The sequence below is a fragment of the Mauremys reevesii genome, linkage group 5 (assembly GCF_016161935.1).
Source record: "Mauremys reevesii isolate NIE-2019 linkage group 5, ASM1616193v1, whole genome shotgun sequence".
Classification (NCBI taxonomy): Eukaryota; Metazoa; Chordata; order Testudines; family Geoemydidae; genus Mauremys; species Mauremys reevesii.
In genome coordinates this window covers 138928020-138946498 of record NC_052627.1, presented here as the reverse complement: position 1 = coordinate 138946498, position 18479 = coordinate 138928020, and the positions used below count along the sequence as shown (strand labels likewise).

The following is an 18479-nucleotide window of genomic DNA, read 5'->3' as shown; positions in this document are numbered from 1 at the left end:
CTCCTCCATCTACCCCACCTACCTACCCATCCCCGCCTGCACCCTCCCTCCATCCCCTACCTAACCATCCATCCATCAACCCCACCGACCCTCCTCCATCTACCCCCACCTACCCATCCCCGCCGCAGCTACCCCACCGACCCTCCATCCATCTACCCCCACCTACCCATCCCCGCCTGCAGCTACCCCCACCGACCCTCCCTCCATCTACCCCCACCTACCCATCCCCGCCTGCAGCTACCCCCACCGACCCTCCTCCATCTACCCACCACCTACCCATCCCCGCCTGCAGCTACCCCACCGTCCCTCCTCCATCTACCCCCACCTACCCATCCCCGCCTGCAGCTACCCCACCGACCCTCCATCCATCTACCCCCACCTACCCATCCCCGCCTGCAGCTACCCCACTGACCCTCCATCCATCTACCCCCACCTACCCATCCCCTGCCTGCAGCTACCCCACGACCCTCCCTCCATCTACCCCCACTGACCCATCCCCAGCCTGCAGCTACCCCCAACCCTCCTCCATCTACCCCCACCTACCCATCCCCGCCTGCAGCTACCCCCCCACCGACCTTCCAGCTCCCTCCCTCCATCCACCTACCCCACCCACCTACCTACCCATCCTATCACCAAACCAACCCTCTATAATCTACCCCCATGTACCCCTCCCTCCATTTACTCCTCCGCCCATCCCCACCCGCACGACTTTCTAGCCACCTGCCCCCTCACTGTCCTCTCTCCCTCCTCCCGCCCCCCCCGGGCCTAGCCTGGGGCGGGGGGTGATTCAGAGCTCACCAGGCCCCCCTCCCACTCCTGCATTCCCACGGGGTTGGGGGGGCAGGTCCTTGCTGTCCTGCCCCTCCGGCGTAGCTCAGAGCAGGGACCCGGTCGCTCTCTGCGGGCAGGAGGCCTCGTCGCGGCAGTCGGTGGGCCACTGGGGCGAGAAGTCTGGGCAGGACACAGCACGGCCAGCCCAGGGCTGCCCCACAGGCCTCCACCATGGGGGAGGAGGAAATGGCATCCCAAGAGCAGAGCAACGAGACAAGGGCCACCAAGGATGATTTCCTGGCCATCCAGTGGGCTCAACGCCTCGGGGGCGGCCAATCACCCACCAGCCCCTGGCCACCAGTAACTCCCAGAATCCCCCGGGGCGGGGAGAGGCAGTGCTGCCTAGCAGTTACACCAGTGGCGCAGGACTCTGGGGTTCCTCTGCCACCCGCTCGCTCTCCGGCCCTGGGCACGTCACTCGTCCCCCCTGCCACCGTGGCTGAGCAGGTGAGCGCGGCTGGGAGTGCAGGGCACCGAGGGCGGAGCTGCCCTGCCCGACGCGCCCCTCACCTGTGTAGACGAAGCGGCCGGGCGCTCCCTTGCAGAACTGCTTCGACTTGTAGGAGAGCGTCACCTCCACCACGCCGGGGATGTGGCGGGGCGGCGTCTGCACCCGGATGGCGTGAGGGGTGATCAGCTGCAAGGGGCAGGAGAGAGGGGGGCTGAGCCCATGTGCAGTGGGGGGGGGGTGATGACAGGGGGCAATGGGGGGGTGATTAAGGCCCCGATTCAGGTGCAGATTCACTCTCCTCCCGCCGCACCCCCCGGGTAGAGCCCAGCCTCTCAGGCTCACAGACTAGCCAGTGCAAGGACCCTGCGCTGGCCAGCCGGCGGCATGAGCAGCCTCCATTGCGGCCCCTCCTCGTGGGGAGCCCCCAGGGGCCGGCGGTGCCCCTGGAGCCCCTCCCCAGGCCAGGCTGGGGCTGCCGGGCTGAGGCCTGGCCGGGCCCAGGGGTGGCCTGGCGCTGGGAGACGGGCGGGAGGGTGGCACCTGCGGAGACGGCATCGGGGGGGCCGGAGCTCTGAAGGGAGCCTGGCTCCGCACCTCAGGGAGCTGCGCAGCACAAGGCAGGGCCCCTTGGCCTGGACCCACAGCTGCCCCTGCAGCCCGAAGGCGGGAGGCCTCAGGAGGGACAGAGGCACCGGGGGAAGGGCCCCCCCGCTCGCCCACCTCGCTCCACACCAGCATGGTGCCGAAGACGACCTGCAGCCCGTCAAAGAAGTTGTCGCCGATGACGATGACGGTGGCGCCGCCCGTCGTCCACCCTTCGCTGGGGCTGACGGCCTTGATGCAGGGGGTGGCTGCTGCGGGCGGGGAGAGAGACAGGGTGGCGTCAGGGGGTGACAGGGAGCGGGGAGCCGGGGGGGGGGAAGCAGGCGAGAGGAGAGAGCAGGGCTGGGATGGGGGACAGACAGACAGGCAGATAGGGGTGTGATGGGGTGGAAGGACCGGCGGCGGGGGGGGTCGGGGGGCGGATGGACGGACGGACAGGCGGAGGGGTGTGTATGGGGAAGGATGGATGCAAGGGTGTGATGGGGTGGACGGACAGGCGGAGGGGTGTGTATGGGGGTGGATGGATGTAGGGGTGTGATGGGGTGGACGGACAGGCGGAGGGGTGTGTATGGGGGCGGAGGGATGTACGGGTGTGATGGGGTGGACGGACTGGCGGAGGGGTGTGTATGGGGCGGATGGCTGGAGTGACAGACGGACGGAGGGAGGGGTGTGTATGGGGGTGGATGGACAGAGGGGTGTGGAGGGGTGAGAATGGGGAGAGATGGATGGAGGGAGGGGTGTATATGGGCGTGGAAGGATGGAGGGTGTGTGGGGGGACAGATGGAGGGAGGGAGGGGGGGATGGAAGGCGGAGGGATTGGTGTGTAGGGGGCGGGATGGATGGTGGGTGGCGTGTGTAGGGGGATGGATGGTGTGCAAGGGAGGGGTGGATGGAAGGACAGATGGAGGAGTGTGTATGGGGAGGGATGGATGGAGGAGGGGTGTGGGGACGGAGGGATGGAGGGAGGGGTGGATGGAAGGACGGAGGGATGGATGGAGGGAGGGAGGAAGGGATGGAGGGGTGTGTATGGGGACAAAGGAGGAGGGAGGGATGGAGGAGGGGTGGATGGAAGGACGGAGGAGGGAGGGAGGGGGTGTGTATGGGGACAAAGGGAGGGAGGGACGGATGGAGGGATGTGTATGGGGATGGAGGGATGGAGGAGGGGTGGATGGAAGGACGGAGGAGGAGGTGTGTAGGGGATGGAGGGAGGGGTGTAGGGAGGGAGGGATGGAGGAGGGATGGATGGAGGGGTGTGTCTGGGGACGGAGTGATGGAGGAGGGGTGGATGGAAGGACGGAGGAGGGGTGTGTAGGGGATGGAGGGAGGGGTGTGTAGGGGAGGGAGGGATGGAGGAGGGGTGTGTATGGGGCGGAGGGATGGAGGAGGGGTGGATGGAAGGACGGAGGAGTGTATGGGGATGGAGGGAGGTGGATGGAAGGAGGGAGGAGGGTGTGTAGGGGATGGAGGAGGGTGTAGGGGAGGGAGGGATGGAGGGAGGGGTGTGTATGGGGCGGAGGGATGGAGGGAGGTGGATGGAAGGACGGAGGGATGGAGGAGGAGGGATGGAAGGACGGAGGGAGGGAGGGATGGATGGAGGGGTGTGTAGGGGGAGGGAGGGATGGAGGGAGGTGGGGAGGGAAGGATGGAGGGATGGATGGAGGGAAGTAGGGATGGATGGAAGGACGGAGGGAGGGATGGATGGAGGGGTGTGTATGGGGACAAAGGGAGGGATGTATGGGGGACGGAGGGAGGAGAGAGGGGTGGATGGGAGGGAGGGAGGAGGGAGGGAGAGGATGAAGGACGGAGGAGGGAGGGATGATGAGGAGAGGATGGAGGGAGGGAGGGGGAGGGGAGGGGAGGGAGGAGGGGTGGATGGAAGGACGGAGGGAGGGGTGTGTAGGGGATGGAGGAGGATGGAGGAGGGGTGTGTATGGGGATGGAGGGATGGAGGAGGGGTGGATGGAAGGACGGAGGGATGGATGGATGGGGAGGTGGATGGAAGGACGGAGGAGGGATGGAGGGTGTGTAGGGGGACAGATGGATGGAGGGAGGGGTGGATGGAAGGACGGAGGGATGGATGGATGGGGAGGGAGGGGTGGATGGATGGAGGGAGGGAGGGATGGAGGGGTGTGTATGGGGACAAAGGGAGGAGGGAGGGGTGGATGGAAGGACGGAGGGAGGGGTGTAGGGGATGGAGGGAGGTGTGTAGGGGAGGGAGGGAGGAGGGGTGTAGAGGGACGGAGGGATGGAGGGAGGTGTAGGGAGGGATGGATGGAGGGGGAGGAGGTGTGTAGGGGACGGAGGGACGGAGGGAGGGGTGGATGGAAGGACGGAGGGAGGGGTGTGTAGGGGATGGAGGGAGGTGTGTAGGGGAGGGATGGATGGAGGGAGGGACGGAGGGAGGTGTGTAGGGGGACGGAGGGATGGAGGGAGGGGTGGATGGAAGGATGGAGGGATGGATGGAGGGAAGGAGGGATGGATGGAGGTTGTGTGTATGGGGACAAAGGGAGGGAGGAGGGGTGGATGGAAGGACGGAGGGAGGGGTGTGTAGGGGGACGGAGGGATGGAGGGAGGGGTGGATGGAAGGACGGAGGGATGGATGGATGGGGAGGGGGTGGATGGAAGGACGGAGGAGGGATGGAGGGGTGTATGGGGACAAAGGGAGGGAGGGAGGTGGATGGATGGATGGATGGAGAGTGGGAGGGAGGGATGGAGGGAGGGAGGGAGGGAGGGGTGGATGGAAGGACGGAGGGAGGTGTGTAGGGGATGGAGGAGGGGTGTGTAGGGGAGGGAGGGATGGAGGAGGGGTGGACGGAAGGACGGATGGAGGAGGGAGGAGGGGTGGATGGAAGGACGGAGGGAGGTGTGTAGGGGATGGAGGGAGGGACGGAGGGAGGGGTGTAGGGGAGGGATGGATGGAGGGAGGGGGCAGAAGGACTTACTGGGGGAGCAGGGCTGGGACACCGTTCCCGTGGGACCAGCAAAGCCTGCCCCGGGAGGGGGCTGGGGGAGCTCTAGTGCGGGGCACTGCGTGGGGCCGCTGGGCACTCCCGGCCCCAGACAGGGTCTAGCCCACGGGGCATGGGGCGGGGCGGGGGGGGGTCAGCGCTGTGGGAGATGCAGACGCCGAGGCCGGGGGTTGCCAGCTGGGACCAGCAGTCCCACAGAGGCCGTAACATAGCACGGCGGGGGCGGGGGGGCCTGGCTCCTAATGCCAGTGGGGGCGGGTGGGGAAGGAACCGAGGGTGGACTTGTGCAGTGTCACAGCAGCTGCCGCGGGGAGAGATCCCAGGGCCCGGCGGGCGAGTGGAGGTTCGTGTGGGGTGGAGGTGGGGGGCACACACTTCCCCAGGGGCCGTGCAAGGGCCAGCACCGGGGAGCGTGCGCAGGGCTCCTGGCACCAGCCCTGGCAGGCCGGGAGGAGCCGAACCCCTGTGAGATCCTCAGGAAGCCTCAGTGGACCTTGGGTCCGGCTCCTCTGGGGCCAGGGGCTTTGAGGGTGGCCAGCGGCGGCACTGGCAGAGTCGTGCCAGGAGACAGACCCCTGGCCAGTGCCAGCCTGGCCCACATCGGTGCTGCCACGGATGCCCTGCCGCTGGGTGCGGGTCCAGGGGGCGTGATGTGTGGGTCGGCTGCACCTGTGCCCTGCCGATGGCATTGCCCCACGGCAGGCCCAGAGCCAAGTGCCAGGCCCTGCCCCTCGCCATCTCCACCCCCCAGCTGTACTCAGCAGCAGCAGGGGCTAAGCAGGAGCCGGTGGCGTTTCTTGCCCCGGGGAGCCTGGATGGTGGAGATTGGGGGGTCTGGGGGCTGCTGGGGCAGGGGTGAGGGGTGACTGGCGCCTCAGCTACACACAGTACATGGGAATGGGCCAGGAGCGTGGGCGTCAGGCCCTGGCGGCAGCAGCCAATCAGAACACACTGTCTAGCGTCTGCGCACCCACCCCCTGAAGGGCTCAGCCCCCCATGTACTGTGGGGCAGCGAGGAAACGATCATCTACCTCCCGGCTTAGAAAGGGGGCCCGGGGCCGGGGCGTCCTGGGCTTGGGGTGTCCTGCGGGTCTGGGCCTGGGGTGTCCTGGGCTTGGGGTGTCCTGTGGGTCTGGGCTTGGGGTGTCCTGGGCTTGGGGTGTCCTGCGGGTCTGGGCCTGGGGTGTCCTGGGCTTGGGGTGTCCTGTGGGTCTGGGCTTGGGGTGTCCTGGCTTGGGGTGTCCTGCGGGTCTGGGCTTGGGGTGTCCTGGGCTTGGGGTGTCCTGTGGGTCTGGGCTTGGGCTGTCCTGCGGGTCTAGTCCTGGGGTGTCCTGGGCTTGGGGTGTCCTGCGGGTCTGGGCTTGGGGTGTCCTGGGCTTGGGGTGTCCTGTGGGTCTGGGCTTGGGGTGTCCTGGGCTTGGGGTGTCCTGTGGGTCTGGGCTTGGGGTGTCCTGCGGGTCTAGTCCTGGGGTGTCCTGGGCTTGGGGTGTCCTGTGGGTCTGGGCTTGGGGTGTCCTGGCTTGGGGTGTCCTGCGGGTCTAGGCCTGGGGTGTCCTGGGCTTGGGGTGTCCTGTGGGTCTGGGCTTGGGGTGTCCTGGGCTTGGGGTGTCCTGTGGGTCTGGGCTTGGGGTGTCCTGGGCTTGGGGTGTCCTGCGGGTCTGGGCTTGGGGTGTCCTGTGGGTCTGGGCTTGGGGTGTCCTGGCTTGGGGTGTCCTGCGGGTCTGGGCTTGGGGTGTCCTGGGCTTGGGGTGTCCTGTGGGTCTGGGCTTGGGGTGTCCTGCGGGTCTAGTCCTGGGGTGTCCTGGGCTTGGGGTGTCCTGTGGGTCTGGGCTTGGGGTGTCCTGCGGGTCTGGGCTTGGGGTGTCCTGGGCTTGGGGTGTCCTGTGGGTCTGGGCTTGGGGTGTCCTGGGCTTGGGGTGTCCTGTGGGTCTGGGCTTGGGGTGTCCTGCGGGTCTAGTCCTGGGGTGTCCTGGGCTTGGGGTGTCCTGCGGGTCTGGGCTTGGGGTGTCCTGGGCTTGGGGTGTCCTGTGGGTCTGGGCTTGGGGTGTCCTGGGCTTGGGGTGTCCTGTGGGTCTGGGCTTGGGGTGTCCTGGGTCTAGTCCTGGGGTGTCCTGGGCTTGGGGTGTCCCATGGGTCTGGGCTTGGGGTGGCCTGGTCTTGGGGTGTCCTGTGGGTCTGGGCTTGGGGTGTCCTGGGCTTGGGGTGTCCTGTGGGTCTGGGCTTGGGGTGTCCTGGCGGGGGGTGTACTGCCCGTCTTGGCCAGGGGTGTCCTGGGCGTGGGGGGGCCTGTGGGTCTGGTCGTGGGGTGGCCTTGGCGTGGGGTGTCCTATGGTCTGGGCCTGGGGTGTCCTGGGCTTGGGGTGTCCTGCGGGTCTGGGCCTGGGGTGTCCTGTGGGTCTGGGCTTGGGGTGTCCTGGCTTGGGGTGTCCTGTGGGTCTGGGCTTGGGGTGTCCTGCGGGTCTGGGCTTGGGGTGTCCTGGGCTTGGGGTGTCCTGTGGGTCTGGGCTTGGGGTGTCCTGGGCTTGGGGTGTCCTGTGGGTCTGGGCTTGGGGTGTCCTGCGGGTCTGGGCTTGGGGTGTCCTGGCTTGGGGTGTCCTGCGGGTCTAGGCCTGGGGTGTCCTGGGCTTGGGGTGTCCTGTGGGTCTGGGCTTGGGGTGTCCTGGGCGTGGGGTGACATGTGGTCTGGGCCTGGGGTGTCCTGGCTTAGGTGTCCCATGGTCTGGGCTTGGGGTGTCCTGGGCTTGGGGTGTCCTGTGGGTCTGGGCTTGGGGTGTCCTGCGGGTCTGGGCTTGGGGTGTCCTGGGCTTGGGGTGTCCTGTGGGTCTGGGCTTGGGGTGTCCTGGGCTTGGGGTGTCCTGTGGGTCTGGGCTTGGGGTGTCCTGGCTTGGGGTGTCCTGCGGGTCTAGGCCTGGGGTGTCCTGGGCTTGGGGTGTCCTGTGGGTCTGGGCTTGGGGTGTCCTGGGCTTGGGGTGTCCTGCGGGTCTGGGCCTGGGGTGTCCTGGGCTTGGGGTGTCCTGCGGGTCTGGGCCTGGGGTGTCCTGTGGGTCTGGGCTTGGGGTGTCCTGGGCTTGGGGTGTCCTGTGGGTCTGGGCTTGGGGTGTCCTGGGCTTGGGGTGTCCTGGGCTTGGGGTGTCCTGCGGGTCTGGGCTTGGGGTGTCCTGTGGGTCTGGGCCTGGGGTGTCCTGGGCTTGGGGTGTCCTGCGGGTCTGGGCTTGGGGTTCTGGGGGCACTCAGTGTTACCAGCTGCCCAGAGCACACACCCCCCCGGGGCCGGTAGCGCCGACAGTGAGTGCTGTACAGGGAGTGGTGTGTTTGGGGTGACGTACAGGTCCCCCGCATCTATCCCAGAACAGCCTGCGCTGGGCAGCTGCCATCCACAGGGCCCGTTGCCCTGCTCCTGCGGAGCCCGCGGTGGGACGTGCTGGCCGCTGGCCGGGAACGTGGGCTGCCCCGTTTGAAGCATCACGCCCGTGGGCAGCTGGGCCGCGGCAGGTTTGGGGCAGGGAGCAGCAAGCCCTCAGGGGGCTGACAGGGTCGTTCACAGGGCAGCGCTGTGGGATTTGGTGCCAGGCCGTTTCTAGGGTGCCTGGCGTCTGTCGGATCCTCTGTAATGCCGGGCACCGTGCCCGCAGAGCCGGCTGACTGCTTGCGGGGGACGGGCCTTGGCCGGGGCCCAGCCGTCCACAGGGAGCGTGCAGGGGCTGGGTCTTGGGGTGGGGTGCTGGCTTCTGGCTCAGGTGATCACAAGGGGAAATGGAGATCCCAGCTGTGCAATGCCAGGGAGGCCTGTGCGAGGGGAGCGCTCCCGGGACTGCTGGGTGGGTTGTGTCTCTTGGGGCCGCCCTGCCCCTCGGGGCCTGGGGAACACGCCTGGCAGGGTGGGACCCCGCGTGCTCTGGCATGGCTGCTCCATTGCCCATGGGCTGCGCTCGGGGCTGCTCTCTGAGGCCGTTTCCCGGCACTCCATGCCCGGAGACCCCCTGCACGCTTAGCTGGGGCCCATCCCCTGCAATTTCCCAAAGCGGCTGCTCATTCTGAGCCCCCCGCTCCCGGCGACATGCGTGCAGCAGAGGGCTGGTGTGACGTTATGGACATGAACTGGGACCACATGGATCATTGTTGCAACCAAGGTCCTGTAGTGGCACCAAATCTTGTATAAAGGGGGTCAAACAGGGTGTCTAAGACCAGGTTGTGATGTGCTGGTTATGACTGTGCTATCTGGGTGCATGGATCATTTTTGTAGTTGAAGTTATGAGTATTGGCTCTGTACTGTCTGGATTTCAAACTTGTGCTGTGCTTCTGGGAGACACCCCAGCCAAGTTGGTGTTAGCTCTGCCTAGCCTGCTTGATGGCCCATTAAGGACCATCAGCTACACAACTGACCCATGGAGAGAAGGCAGATCCGCCTTGTGACTCAGCAAGGCTGGCAGGGACCTGCCTATGGACAGAACTCAGGTCTTTCCAGGCCAGGTGCTGGACAGCTTGTCTTTGGGACAAAGAAAGAAAGACACATGGCAAGAGACTATGAAAAGCTGCTGCTGCTCCTCCACCTGGTCTTCAATCCTGCTTCTTACCTCTGGAGGGACTTTGCTACAAACAGAAGCGCTGCACCAGTGGTTCTCAAACTTTTGTCCTGGTGACCCCGTTCACACAGCAAGTCTCTCAGTGCGACCCCCCCTTATAAATTAAAAACACCTTGAAATATATTTAACACCATTATAAATGCTGGAGGCAAAGCGGGGTCTGGGGTGGAGTTTGACAGCTCACGCCCCCCATGTAATAACCTCGTGACCCCCAGTTTGAGAACCCCTGATCTGCACACAGGACCAATGACCCATCCCAGCGGGGGATGTTCCAGAGACTTGATCTGAACCTGCAGTTTACTCCAGCACTCCTATGAGCCTGAACCAAGACTTTGCCATTACTGGATGTAACTGATTCCATTTAACCAATTCTAGCTCTCATCTCTATCTTTTTACTTTTACGAATAAACCTTTAGATTTTAGATTCTAAAGGATTGGCACCAGCGTGATTTGTGGGTAAGATCTGATGTGTATATTGACCTGGGTCTGGGGCTTGATTCTTTGGGATCAGGGGAACCTTTTTCTTTTACTGAGGTGTTGGTTTTCATAACCATTCATCCCCAGGATGGGTGGCACTGGTGGGGATACTGGGAGACTGGAGTGTCTAAGGAAATTGCTTGTGTGACTTGTGGTTAGCCAGTGGGGTGAGACCGAAGTCCTCTCTGGCTGGCTGGTTTGGTTTGCCTTAGAGGTGGAAAAACCCCAGCCTTGGGCTGTGACTGCCCTGCTCCAAGCAATTTGTCCTGCATTGGCACCTCAGTTGGGTCCCACCAGAACCAGCATAGTTACAGCTGGATGCTCCGGCAGAGCCGGGGGCGCTCACCTTCGGAGGGGTCCAGCCGTCGCGCCCGGCGCCCGTGCTTCGAGTTGTTGTGGACGAACATGTTATCGGACACCGCCAGGACGTGCCCGTCGACGTTCACCGTCGTTGACACCACCACCTGGGGGCCGAGAGCATCTCAGCATTAGGCCAGCCGCGCGGCAGGGGAGCCAGGCCAGAGGGAGACCCCGGCATCCTGGTGCACTGGGCGGCATGGGGCTCCCGCGGCAGCTCTCAGGGACCCACCCCCAGTTTGGTACATTGCCTGTACCCCCAGAGTGCAAACTACAGGGCACAGGCTGGTCAGGGCAGGGTAGAGCCCCCCCCAAAACGGGACAGTCCATCCCACTGCAGAGTCCTTGGAAACCCCCCAAATGGGACAGCCCATCTCACCATATTGTCCTTGGAAACCCCCCAAAACGGGACAGTCCATCCCACCGCAGAGTCCTTGGAAACCCCCCAAAACGGGACAGTCCATCCCACCGCAGAGTCCTTGGAAACCCCCCAAAACGGGACAGTCCATCCCACCGCAGACTCCTTGGAAACCCCCCAAACGGGACAGCCCATCTCACCATATTGTCCTTGGAAACCCCCCAGAACGGGACAGCCCATCTCACCATATTGTCCTTGGAAACCCCCCAGAACGGGACAGCCCATCTCACCATATTGTCCTTGGAAACCCCCCAGAACGGGACAGCCCATCTCACCATATTGTCCTTGGAAACCCCCCAGAACGGGACAGCCCATCGCACCATAGGGTCCTTAGAACCCCCACAAAATGGGACAGCCCATGGCACCACAGAGTCCTTAGCACCACCCCTTAATGGGGCAGCCCATTGCAATGCAGCGTCCTTAGAACCCCCCAAATGGGACAGCCCATCCCACTGCAGAGTCCTTGGACCCCCCCCCTCCAAACGGGACAGCCCATAGCACCGCAGAGTCCTTAGAACCACCCCGAAATGGGGCAGCCCATTGCAATGCAGAGTCCTTAGAACCACCCCCAAATGGGGCAGCCCATTGCAATGCAGAGTCCTTAGAACCACCCCCAAATGGGGCAGCCCATTGCATCGCAGAGTCCGTTGAACCCTCCCTCCAATGGGGCAGTCCCAGGCACTGCAAGGCCCCTGAATACCAGCTGTGGCCCAGCCCTCTCGGGGAGGGGGGGGAGGGGTGCCATTACTAGGGTCTGACGCTACTTAGGTGATGGCCCATGTCACCCACCGGTGCTTTGTGGGAAAGCTGAGAAGGGAGGTTCTGGGACACGGGAGCTTCTCAGGCCTGAACCCTGAGCCACGGCAACCCCCTGCTGCCATGCGCCCTGCGGAGCCAGCCTTGACGTCATTCACATGAACTGGGACCGTACAGATCATTGGTGCAACCAAGGTCCGGTAGTGGCACCAAATCTTGTACAAGGGAGGTCAAGTGAGGTGTCTTTGAAAAGGTTGTAGTTTGCTTGTTATGATGATGCTGTCTGTATGTGTGTATCATTTTTGTATTTGAAGTTATGAATATTATCTATGTACTTGTATCTCAATGTGTTTGATTCTAACTAGCACCAGTGAAGCATTTGGTCAGCTTCTTCAGAAAGGAATTTTCAAATTAAGTGCCCAGTCAAGAAACACTTAATTGACAATAGACCTTGGGAGACTCCAATCCACATCCAAGGAGCTTTCCTGGGAACCCTCAAGGCAACATGTGAGCAATGGCTGCTCTACCTGCAAAGAACTGAGTCATGCATGGACATATGACTTGCCCAGGTGACTCCAAATTCCACCTTGCTGCTGTGATTTTCCACAGTAAGAACAAAGGGGTCCTTCCACATGGCAGAGAATATAAAAGGCCCTGGGAAGACCCTCCATTTTCTCTTCAATCCTGCTTCTTAGCTCTGGGGGGACTTTGCTACAAGCTGAAGCTCTGCACAAAGGACTGATGACCCATCCCAGCGGGGGACGTTCCAGAGACTTGATTTGAACCTGCAGTTTATTCCATCAGTGCTACAAGCCTGAACCAAGAACTTTGCCATTGCTGGATGTGATTGATTCCATTTAACCAATTCTAGCTCTCAGCTCTACCTTTTTCCCTTTTATGAGGATAAACCTTTAGATTTTAGATTCTAGAGGATTGGCACCAGCGTGATTTGTGGGTAAGATCTGATGTGTATATTGACCTGGGTCTGGGGCTTGATTCTTTGGGATCGAGAGAACCGTTTTCTTTTACTGAGGTGTTGGTTTTCATAACCATTCATCCCCAGGACGGGTGCACTGGTGGAGATACTGGGAGACTGGAGTGCCTAAGGGAATTGCTTGTGTGACTTGTGGTTAGCCAGTGGGGTAAAACCGAAGTCCTCTCTGGCTGGCTGGTTTGGTGTGCAAAGGACCCCCAGCCTTGGGCCGTAACTGCCCTGCTCTGAGCAATTTGTCCTGAATTGATACTCTCAGGAGTGTCCGGCCAAAGGCCGCTCCGTTACCCCAGGGTCAGCGTCCCAGGGGTCGAGGGGGCTGGGCCAGCCCCAGCCCCCAGCCTGGCTGCCAGGTCTCCTCCCTGCCCCCACCTGCTGGCTGGCTCCTCGGGGTGGCGGGGTTGGCTGCTCTCCCAGGAGCTGTGGCGCTATGCAAATTGGATGGGTTGTTAATCATGTAAAAATGTCACAATTATCATATCTTTCCGAGAGGCCCTAATGAAGGTGCCGCGCTGGATGTGAGCTGGGGAGATGGGCCAGAGCCGCCAGGCGCCACGGGGGAGCTGGGCATGGCAGGCCAGAGGGGGCTCGCGAAGCGATGCAGGGGGCGGGCAGGGGCAGGGCTGGCGGACCTGGGAGAGATGCAGGGCCGTTCTCCTGCTAACGAGCCCTCGCCCTGTGATACAACGGGGGGCGCTGTGACAAGGGTATGTGCCCCTCTGGCTGGGAGAGCCAACAGGGAATGGTGACACTACGCACAGTGGGCCCTGGCTCTGCCACTGCACAGTCACTTAACTGTCCATGCCTCAGTTTCCCCATCTGTGAAATGTGAGAACTGCAGAAGACTGGAGGACGAGCGATACCAGCGAACACTTGGGGGTTACAGCTCCCTGGCTGCCTGACACAGTGCGGATGGTAGAACAGGAACAGCTGCCCCAGGGTGTCCAATACAATTGCCTGCCCCCATCCTACCTTTGGCCTGGGCCAAAGCCCTGGTCCCTCCAGAACCCAGCTTCCCGGCTGCCCCATTCCTGAAGGCTGGGCCACAGCCACTCGGCACAAGGCGGCTCAGTCCCGTGAGCTTGGTAGCACAGCTGGGGCCTTGGACACATGGCTCCCAAGACCCTGAGGTGCCCTGGGCTGGCAGGCCCCCCGAGGCCCCCAGGAGCTGGCGATGGTGCCAGGCTGGTAGTCACACGGTCTCCAATGGCACAATCACTACGGCACTCCTCAGAGGGGACAGGCAGACAGACAAACCCCTCCCCACCCTGGAGAACGGCCCGCCGGGTGCAGCGGCGACTGCCTCTGCCTCCAACGCCACAATGCTGCCCTCCGACCCCACGTAACGCCACGACCAGCAGAGAGAGAGACGTCCCCAAACCACCCCTCCCCCAGACAGCCCGAGGGGCTAATGGAAGGGGGAAGGTGCCACTTTTCGGCTCCCATCTGGGCTGGGGCGAGGGAGCAGGTAAGCAGCTCCAAGGAGAGCAACGGTGCCAGAATCAGACAGTGGAGCCACTCCGGGGAGGGATTGCTCCTAACTCCCCTAGGCCCTTCAGAAACTCCTACAGCTCTCAGGTGCTCAGATGTCGTGGTGACCCTGCTCCGGTGGGGCTCTCGGCCCGCCAGCGTGTTCCCTGGGGCTGCGCCGGGTGCACACAGCCAGCAATGGGGGAGACCCGCGAGAGGGCGCTGTCTCTCGCGTCGCTTTGCTCCCTCCGCGGCGACCGGGACTTAACGAGCCCGGTTAGAGTCAGAGCCGAAGTCCTGCCCCCCAAGCCCCAGGAATCCACCTCGGCCAGGGGTTACCGGGGCCGCAGCGTCCCAGCTGGCCAGGGGAACGGGGTTTGGGTTTTAACCCCCTCCCTGCCACTGGGCCGCGTGCAGGGCCGGGAGCCGTCGCTGTGGCTCTATTGGTGGGTTTCACGCTGGTGAGAGGAGCCGGCTGTGGCCCGGAGAGCAGAGGACTCATCATTCCCAGCCCCACGTGTGCCGGCTCTCCGGGGGTCCTCAGAGCAGGCCGGGCTGCAGTCTCTGCAATGAGTGAGGACACAGGCTGCCCCTCCCCCTGGCCTGCGGGGATCCCCTGGGGGAGCGGGGTTCTCCCCTCGCTGTGGGCCGAGAGGAGGCTGAGCAGCTGGAGGCTCAGATGTGCCCCCCCTCAGTGGTTACTGCCCAGAGACAGGACTGGTCTCCCTCAGGCCCCGGCGGGCGCTCCCACGCGGGGCACGGGCTGAGCCAGCCGCCCCCAGACAACCGGCCCCGGGGAGCAGAGATGGAGAAGGCAGCCAGGCCACCTGCCCCTGCGAGCCAGGGCACTGCTCCCCCGCCAGACCTGCTCCAGCCATGGCCAGAGCGAAGGACCCCCCAACCTCCCCTCCACACCCCCAGATCTCAGTGCCAGGAACACCCCGGGGTTGTGCCCTTCCCTGCCAGGCCCATCCCAGGCTGCGCTCGTAGTTACCTGCTGGGGGGCCCATGGGGCGCTTCCCCAGCCCGACACCCCCTTTCCCCCCACCAGGGGGTGGCGCAACGGGACACGGCCGGAGCGGGCAGCGGGGGCCTGGCCGGGGCCTGACCGAGCCCCGGCGCCGTGGGTGAGCTACAGTGCTGGGCCGGGGGTTCACCTGGAAGCGGCGCATGTCCCGGGGGTTCCCCGCGTTCTTCAGGCAGTTCTGGTTGCACTTGAGGAAGAACTTGAGGAAAAACCTGAGAGAAAAGAGGAGAAATCCAGATATTTAATGTGTGTGGGGTTGGGGGCTGTCCTACTGGTCCCTCCCCCATTCCTCCCCATCCCACCCCCCAACACATCTCCTCCTATCCCACCCTGCCCGTCCCATCCCACATGGCCCCTAGGGAGATCCGTGCCCCCCCGAGCTCTGGGTGTCTCTCCCCCTGGGCCGTGGGGTGGGGATGTCCCGGGGAGACGACGGGGGCCAGCCCAGCACCCTTGGGGTGACATGGGGAACCAGCCCCATTCCCAGGGCCCTGGCTCCCTGGGGGGGGCCGTGCAGGCCAGGCGGGATGCCATGCCGGGTCTCTCCTCTGCCCCCCAGGGGGGCAGCAAGCTCGGGCGGCTGGTCAGATGGCAGTGGGGGGGTGGCGCTCCCATGGCCGGCTGCACGAACAACCACACGCTCCCCTCCCACCTCGCCAGTCACAGCCGTGCCCTCCAGCACCCAGCTAGAGCGCCCTGCCCCAACTCCCGTGTGCAGACGCCCCCGCCCGCCCGCGGCCCCCACGAACACGTCTCCAGCCATCTCTGCCGGCGAGCGCCGGGCTGGCCCTGCCAGCGGCTTCTCCCTGGCTGCTCTGGGTATCGATCACCACCTGAGCCCTCCCTGGCGGCAGGCAGCTAATGGGTTTTATTGCTGCAGAGCCGATCAATCAGGGAATCTGAGCCGGGGGACCCAGGAGCCCTGGGGGGGAGGGGAGAGCAGGGAGCGCTGCCGAGGGCTGTGGGGGCCCAGCCATTTCCCTTGGCTGCTGTAGGACGCCCCCCGGAGAAGCAGCCTGGAGAGCAGCGGGGAGAGCCCCAGGCGTGCATGTGCTGGGCCAGAGAAGGGGAGAGGAGTCCAGGAGTGTGGGGCAGCCCAGCCCAGCCCCCCAGGGAGAAGCCGAGGCAGCAGCAGGGAAGAGCCCTTGCTGAGCCCACTGCAGAAGATGGATGAGGAGGGAGCCCCATCCATTCCCAGCAGCATCGCAGCCTGATGAAATATTCAGGACGCTTGTACAGGCCCCGTAATCGCCATCGCACCATCAATTATTAAATGGCCACAGCAGCGTTTGTGCAGGAACTGGCATAGGAGAACACCCTGGGACCTACCCACACGCACAGCCGGACACCCCAGGACCTACCACCATGCACAGCCGGACACCCGGGACCTACCGCCATGCACAGCCGGACACCCCGGGACCTACCCACACGCACAGCCGGACACCCGGGACCTACCGCCATGCACAGCCGGACACCTGGGACCTACCGCCATGCACAGCCGGACACCCTGGGACCTACCACCATGCACAGCCGGACACCCGGGACCTACCGCCATGCACAGCCGGACGCCCCAGGACCTAGTGATGCACAGCTGGATGCCCTGGGACCTACCCACACACACAGCTGGACACCCCGGGACCTACTGACACCCAGATACTCTGGGACTTGCAAATATGCACAGACGGAGAACCCAGGACCTACCAACAACCAGACACATGGAAAGGATCCTTCATCATCCCTGCTCCCTGCTATCACAGCTGGCCCCCTCTGGCCCCCCACCCAGGGGAACGGCAGACAAGGGGGAACTTGCCCACCTGGCTGCAGGCACCAGGAAGGAGGTGGAAGGATCCCGCAGGAGTAACATACCCTATGTGGGGGGCCCCATGCTGCACCCCGTGGAATTTCACAGCCATGGGGGTGGGAGGGGAGATAGAACTTGAATCCCTTGATCTAACTGTCACAGCAGCTAAAGGAGAATCTTCGCTGCTAGCAGCATAGGGCCTATGAGACATGGTGGGGCAGTTCTGATTCCACCCAGCAGAGGGCAGCGGTGACACATGTCACTTACCCATTTACAGGACTCTCACTCCCATTTTGCAGATGGGGACACTGAGGCAGAGAATGGGGGAGGGACATATGGCTGAACGAGTCAGGCTTTGAATTGAGGACACTCCTGTCAGCCAGTGCCCCCAAAACCAGACGCAGAAGCATCCGGCTGAAGCCTTCCACATCCCATGGACGGGGTGTGAGTCAAGGGGCACGTGCCCCAAGCCACGCTCTGGCTACCTCCAGCCCAGGCCCACTGAGCCGCTGCGTGATCTGACCTGCCTGCCCAGCCTCGGGAAGGCTGCCCCCACGCCGAGCTCTGGGCCAGACCCTCAGCGCTTTTCTCGCCGGTAAAACAGTTCAGTGCAATTTCCACATATGAACCCAGGCTTCCCCCAGAGCCGGGATCCGCCCCTCCAGGCCCCGGGGCTTCCTGCCTGCTCCTGGCAGCTCCCCCCGGCTTTTACCCTCACTTGACTGGCTGATCAGTCACAGGGGAGTCTGGGCCCCCCGCACCTCAAAGAACCAGCCACCCTGTGTCCTAGCTCACCCCCTCACCGCCAGCTACACAAACACGCAGGCCCAGCCCGGCTCGGTGCCTCAGTTTCCCCTCCCACCCTTTGCCTGCTCTGTTTAGCCTGTGAGCTCTTTGGGGCAGGGCCTGACTCTCACCATGTGTCTGCGCAGCGCCTGGCCCACCAGGCCCTGAGCTGAGCCGAGGCCTCTGGGATACAAACCCTGCTCCCCCAGTAAATCAATCCGCGCACCCCCCACCCCCAGCCAGGGCACCGCGCCCCCACTGCAGGCAGCCCCTCCATGGCCACCCCGCTGAGCCAGACACAAGCAGGGAGCAGCCCCTGCACCCTGGAGTACCCGGCACTCACCAAGGACCAGCTGCGGGGGGGGGGGGGCAGGACCCCGGCAGCGATTCCTTCCAGACCCCCCCACAGCCAATGGGTGCGACACCAGGCACTCGCTCCCCCGGACCCCAGGATATGAGCCTGGTAGCTCTGCTCCGTCCCCAGGCTTGGTCGGCTGCGGGGGGCTGCCCCTGCCAGTGCCCGGGGCTGGCGTTAGGAGCCGGCTGCCGGCCCCTGCAGCTGGGAGGGCACAAATGGCCAGGGCTGGGAGCAGGAGCTTTGCCTGGCTACAGGGGCCAGCTCCCCGACCTGCTCAGCAGTGGCACCACCCGGGTGTTCATACAGGGAGTGTGCGTGTGTGTGCATGGGGGGTGCACGTGTGTGTGGGCACATGTCTCTGTGTGTGTGCGCGCTCATAGGGGTGTGTGTGCACATGTGTGTGTGTGCGTGTGTGTGTGCGTGGCGTGCACGTGTGTGGTGTGTGTGTGTGTGTGTGTGTGTGTGCATGGGTGTGTGTGTGTGTGTGTGCACGTGTGTGTGTGTGTGTGTGCATGTGTGTGTGTGTGTGTGCGTGGGGCATGGGGGGTGTGTGTGATGTGTGTGCGCGCGTGGTGGTGCGTGGGGATGCGTGCGTGCGTGT

The 18479-nt window shown here is 63.9% G+C and overlaps 1 protein-coding gene across 2 annotated transcripts in view; it reads right to left on the bottom strand.

Moving 5' to 3' along the window:
• LOC120406755 (transcription factor COE1-like) overlaps positions 1 to 18479 on the bottom strand; it is an 88334-nt gene that overhangs the window by 17855 nt on the left and 52000 nt on the right. For both annotated transcript variants that reach the window (XM_039541838.1, XM_039541837.1), the window contains 4 exons: positions 15064 to 15145; positions 10261 to 10378; positions 2003 to 2136; positions 1342 to 1468 (listed from right to left, as the gene is read on the bottom strand). In XM_039541838.1, the coding sequence (XP_039397772.1) occupies positions 1342 to 1468; positions 2003 to 2136; positions 10261 to 10378; positions 15064 to 15145 (461 nt within the window). The remainder of the gene's footprint in view (positions 1 to 1341; positions 1469 to 2002; positions 2137 to 10260; positions 10379 to 15063; positions 15146 to 18479) is intronic.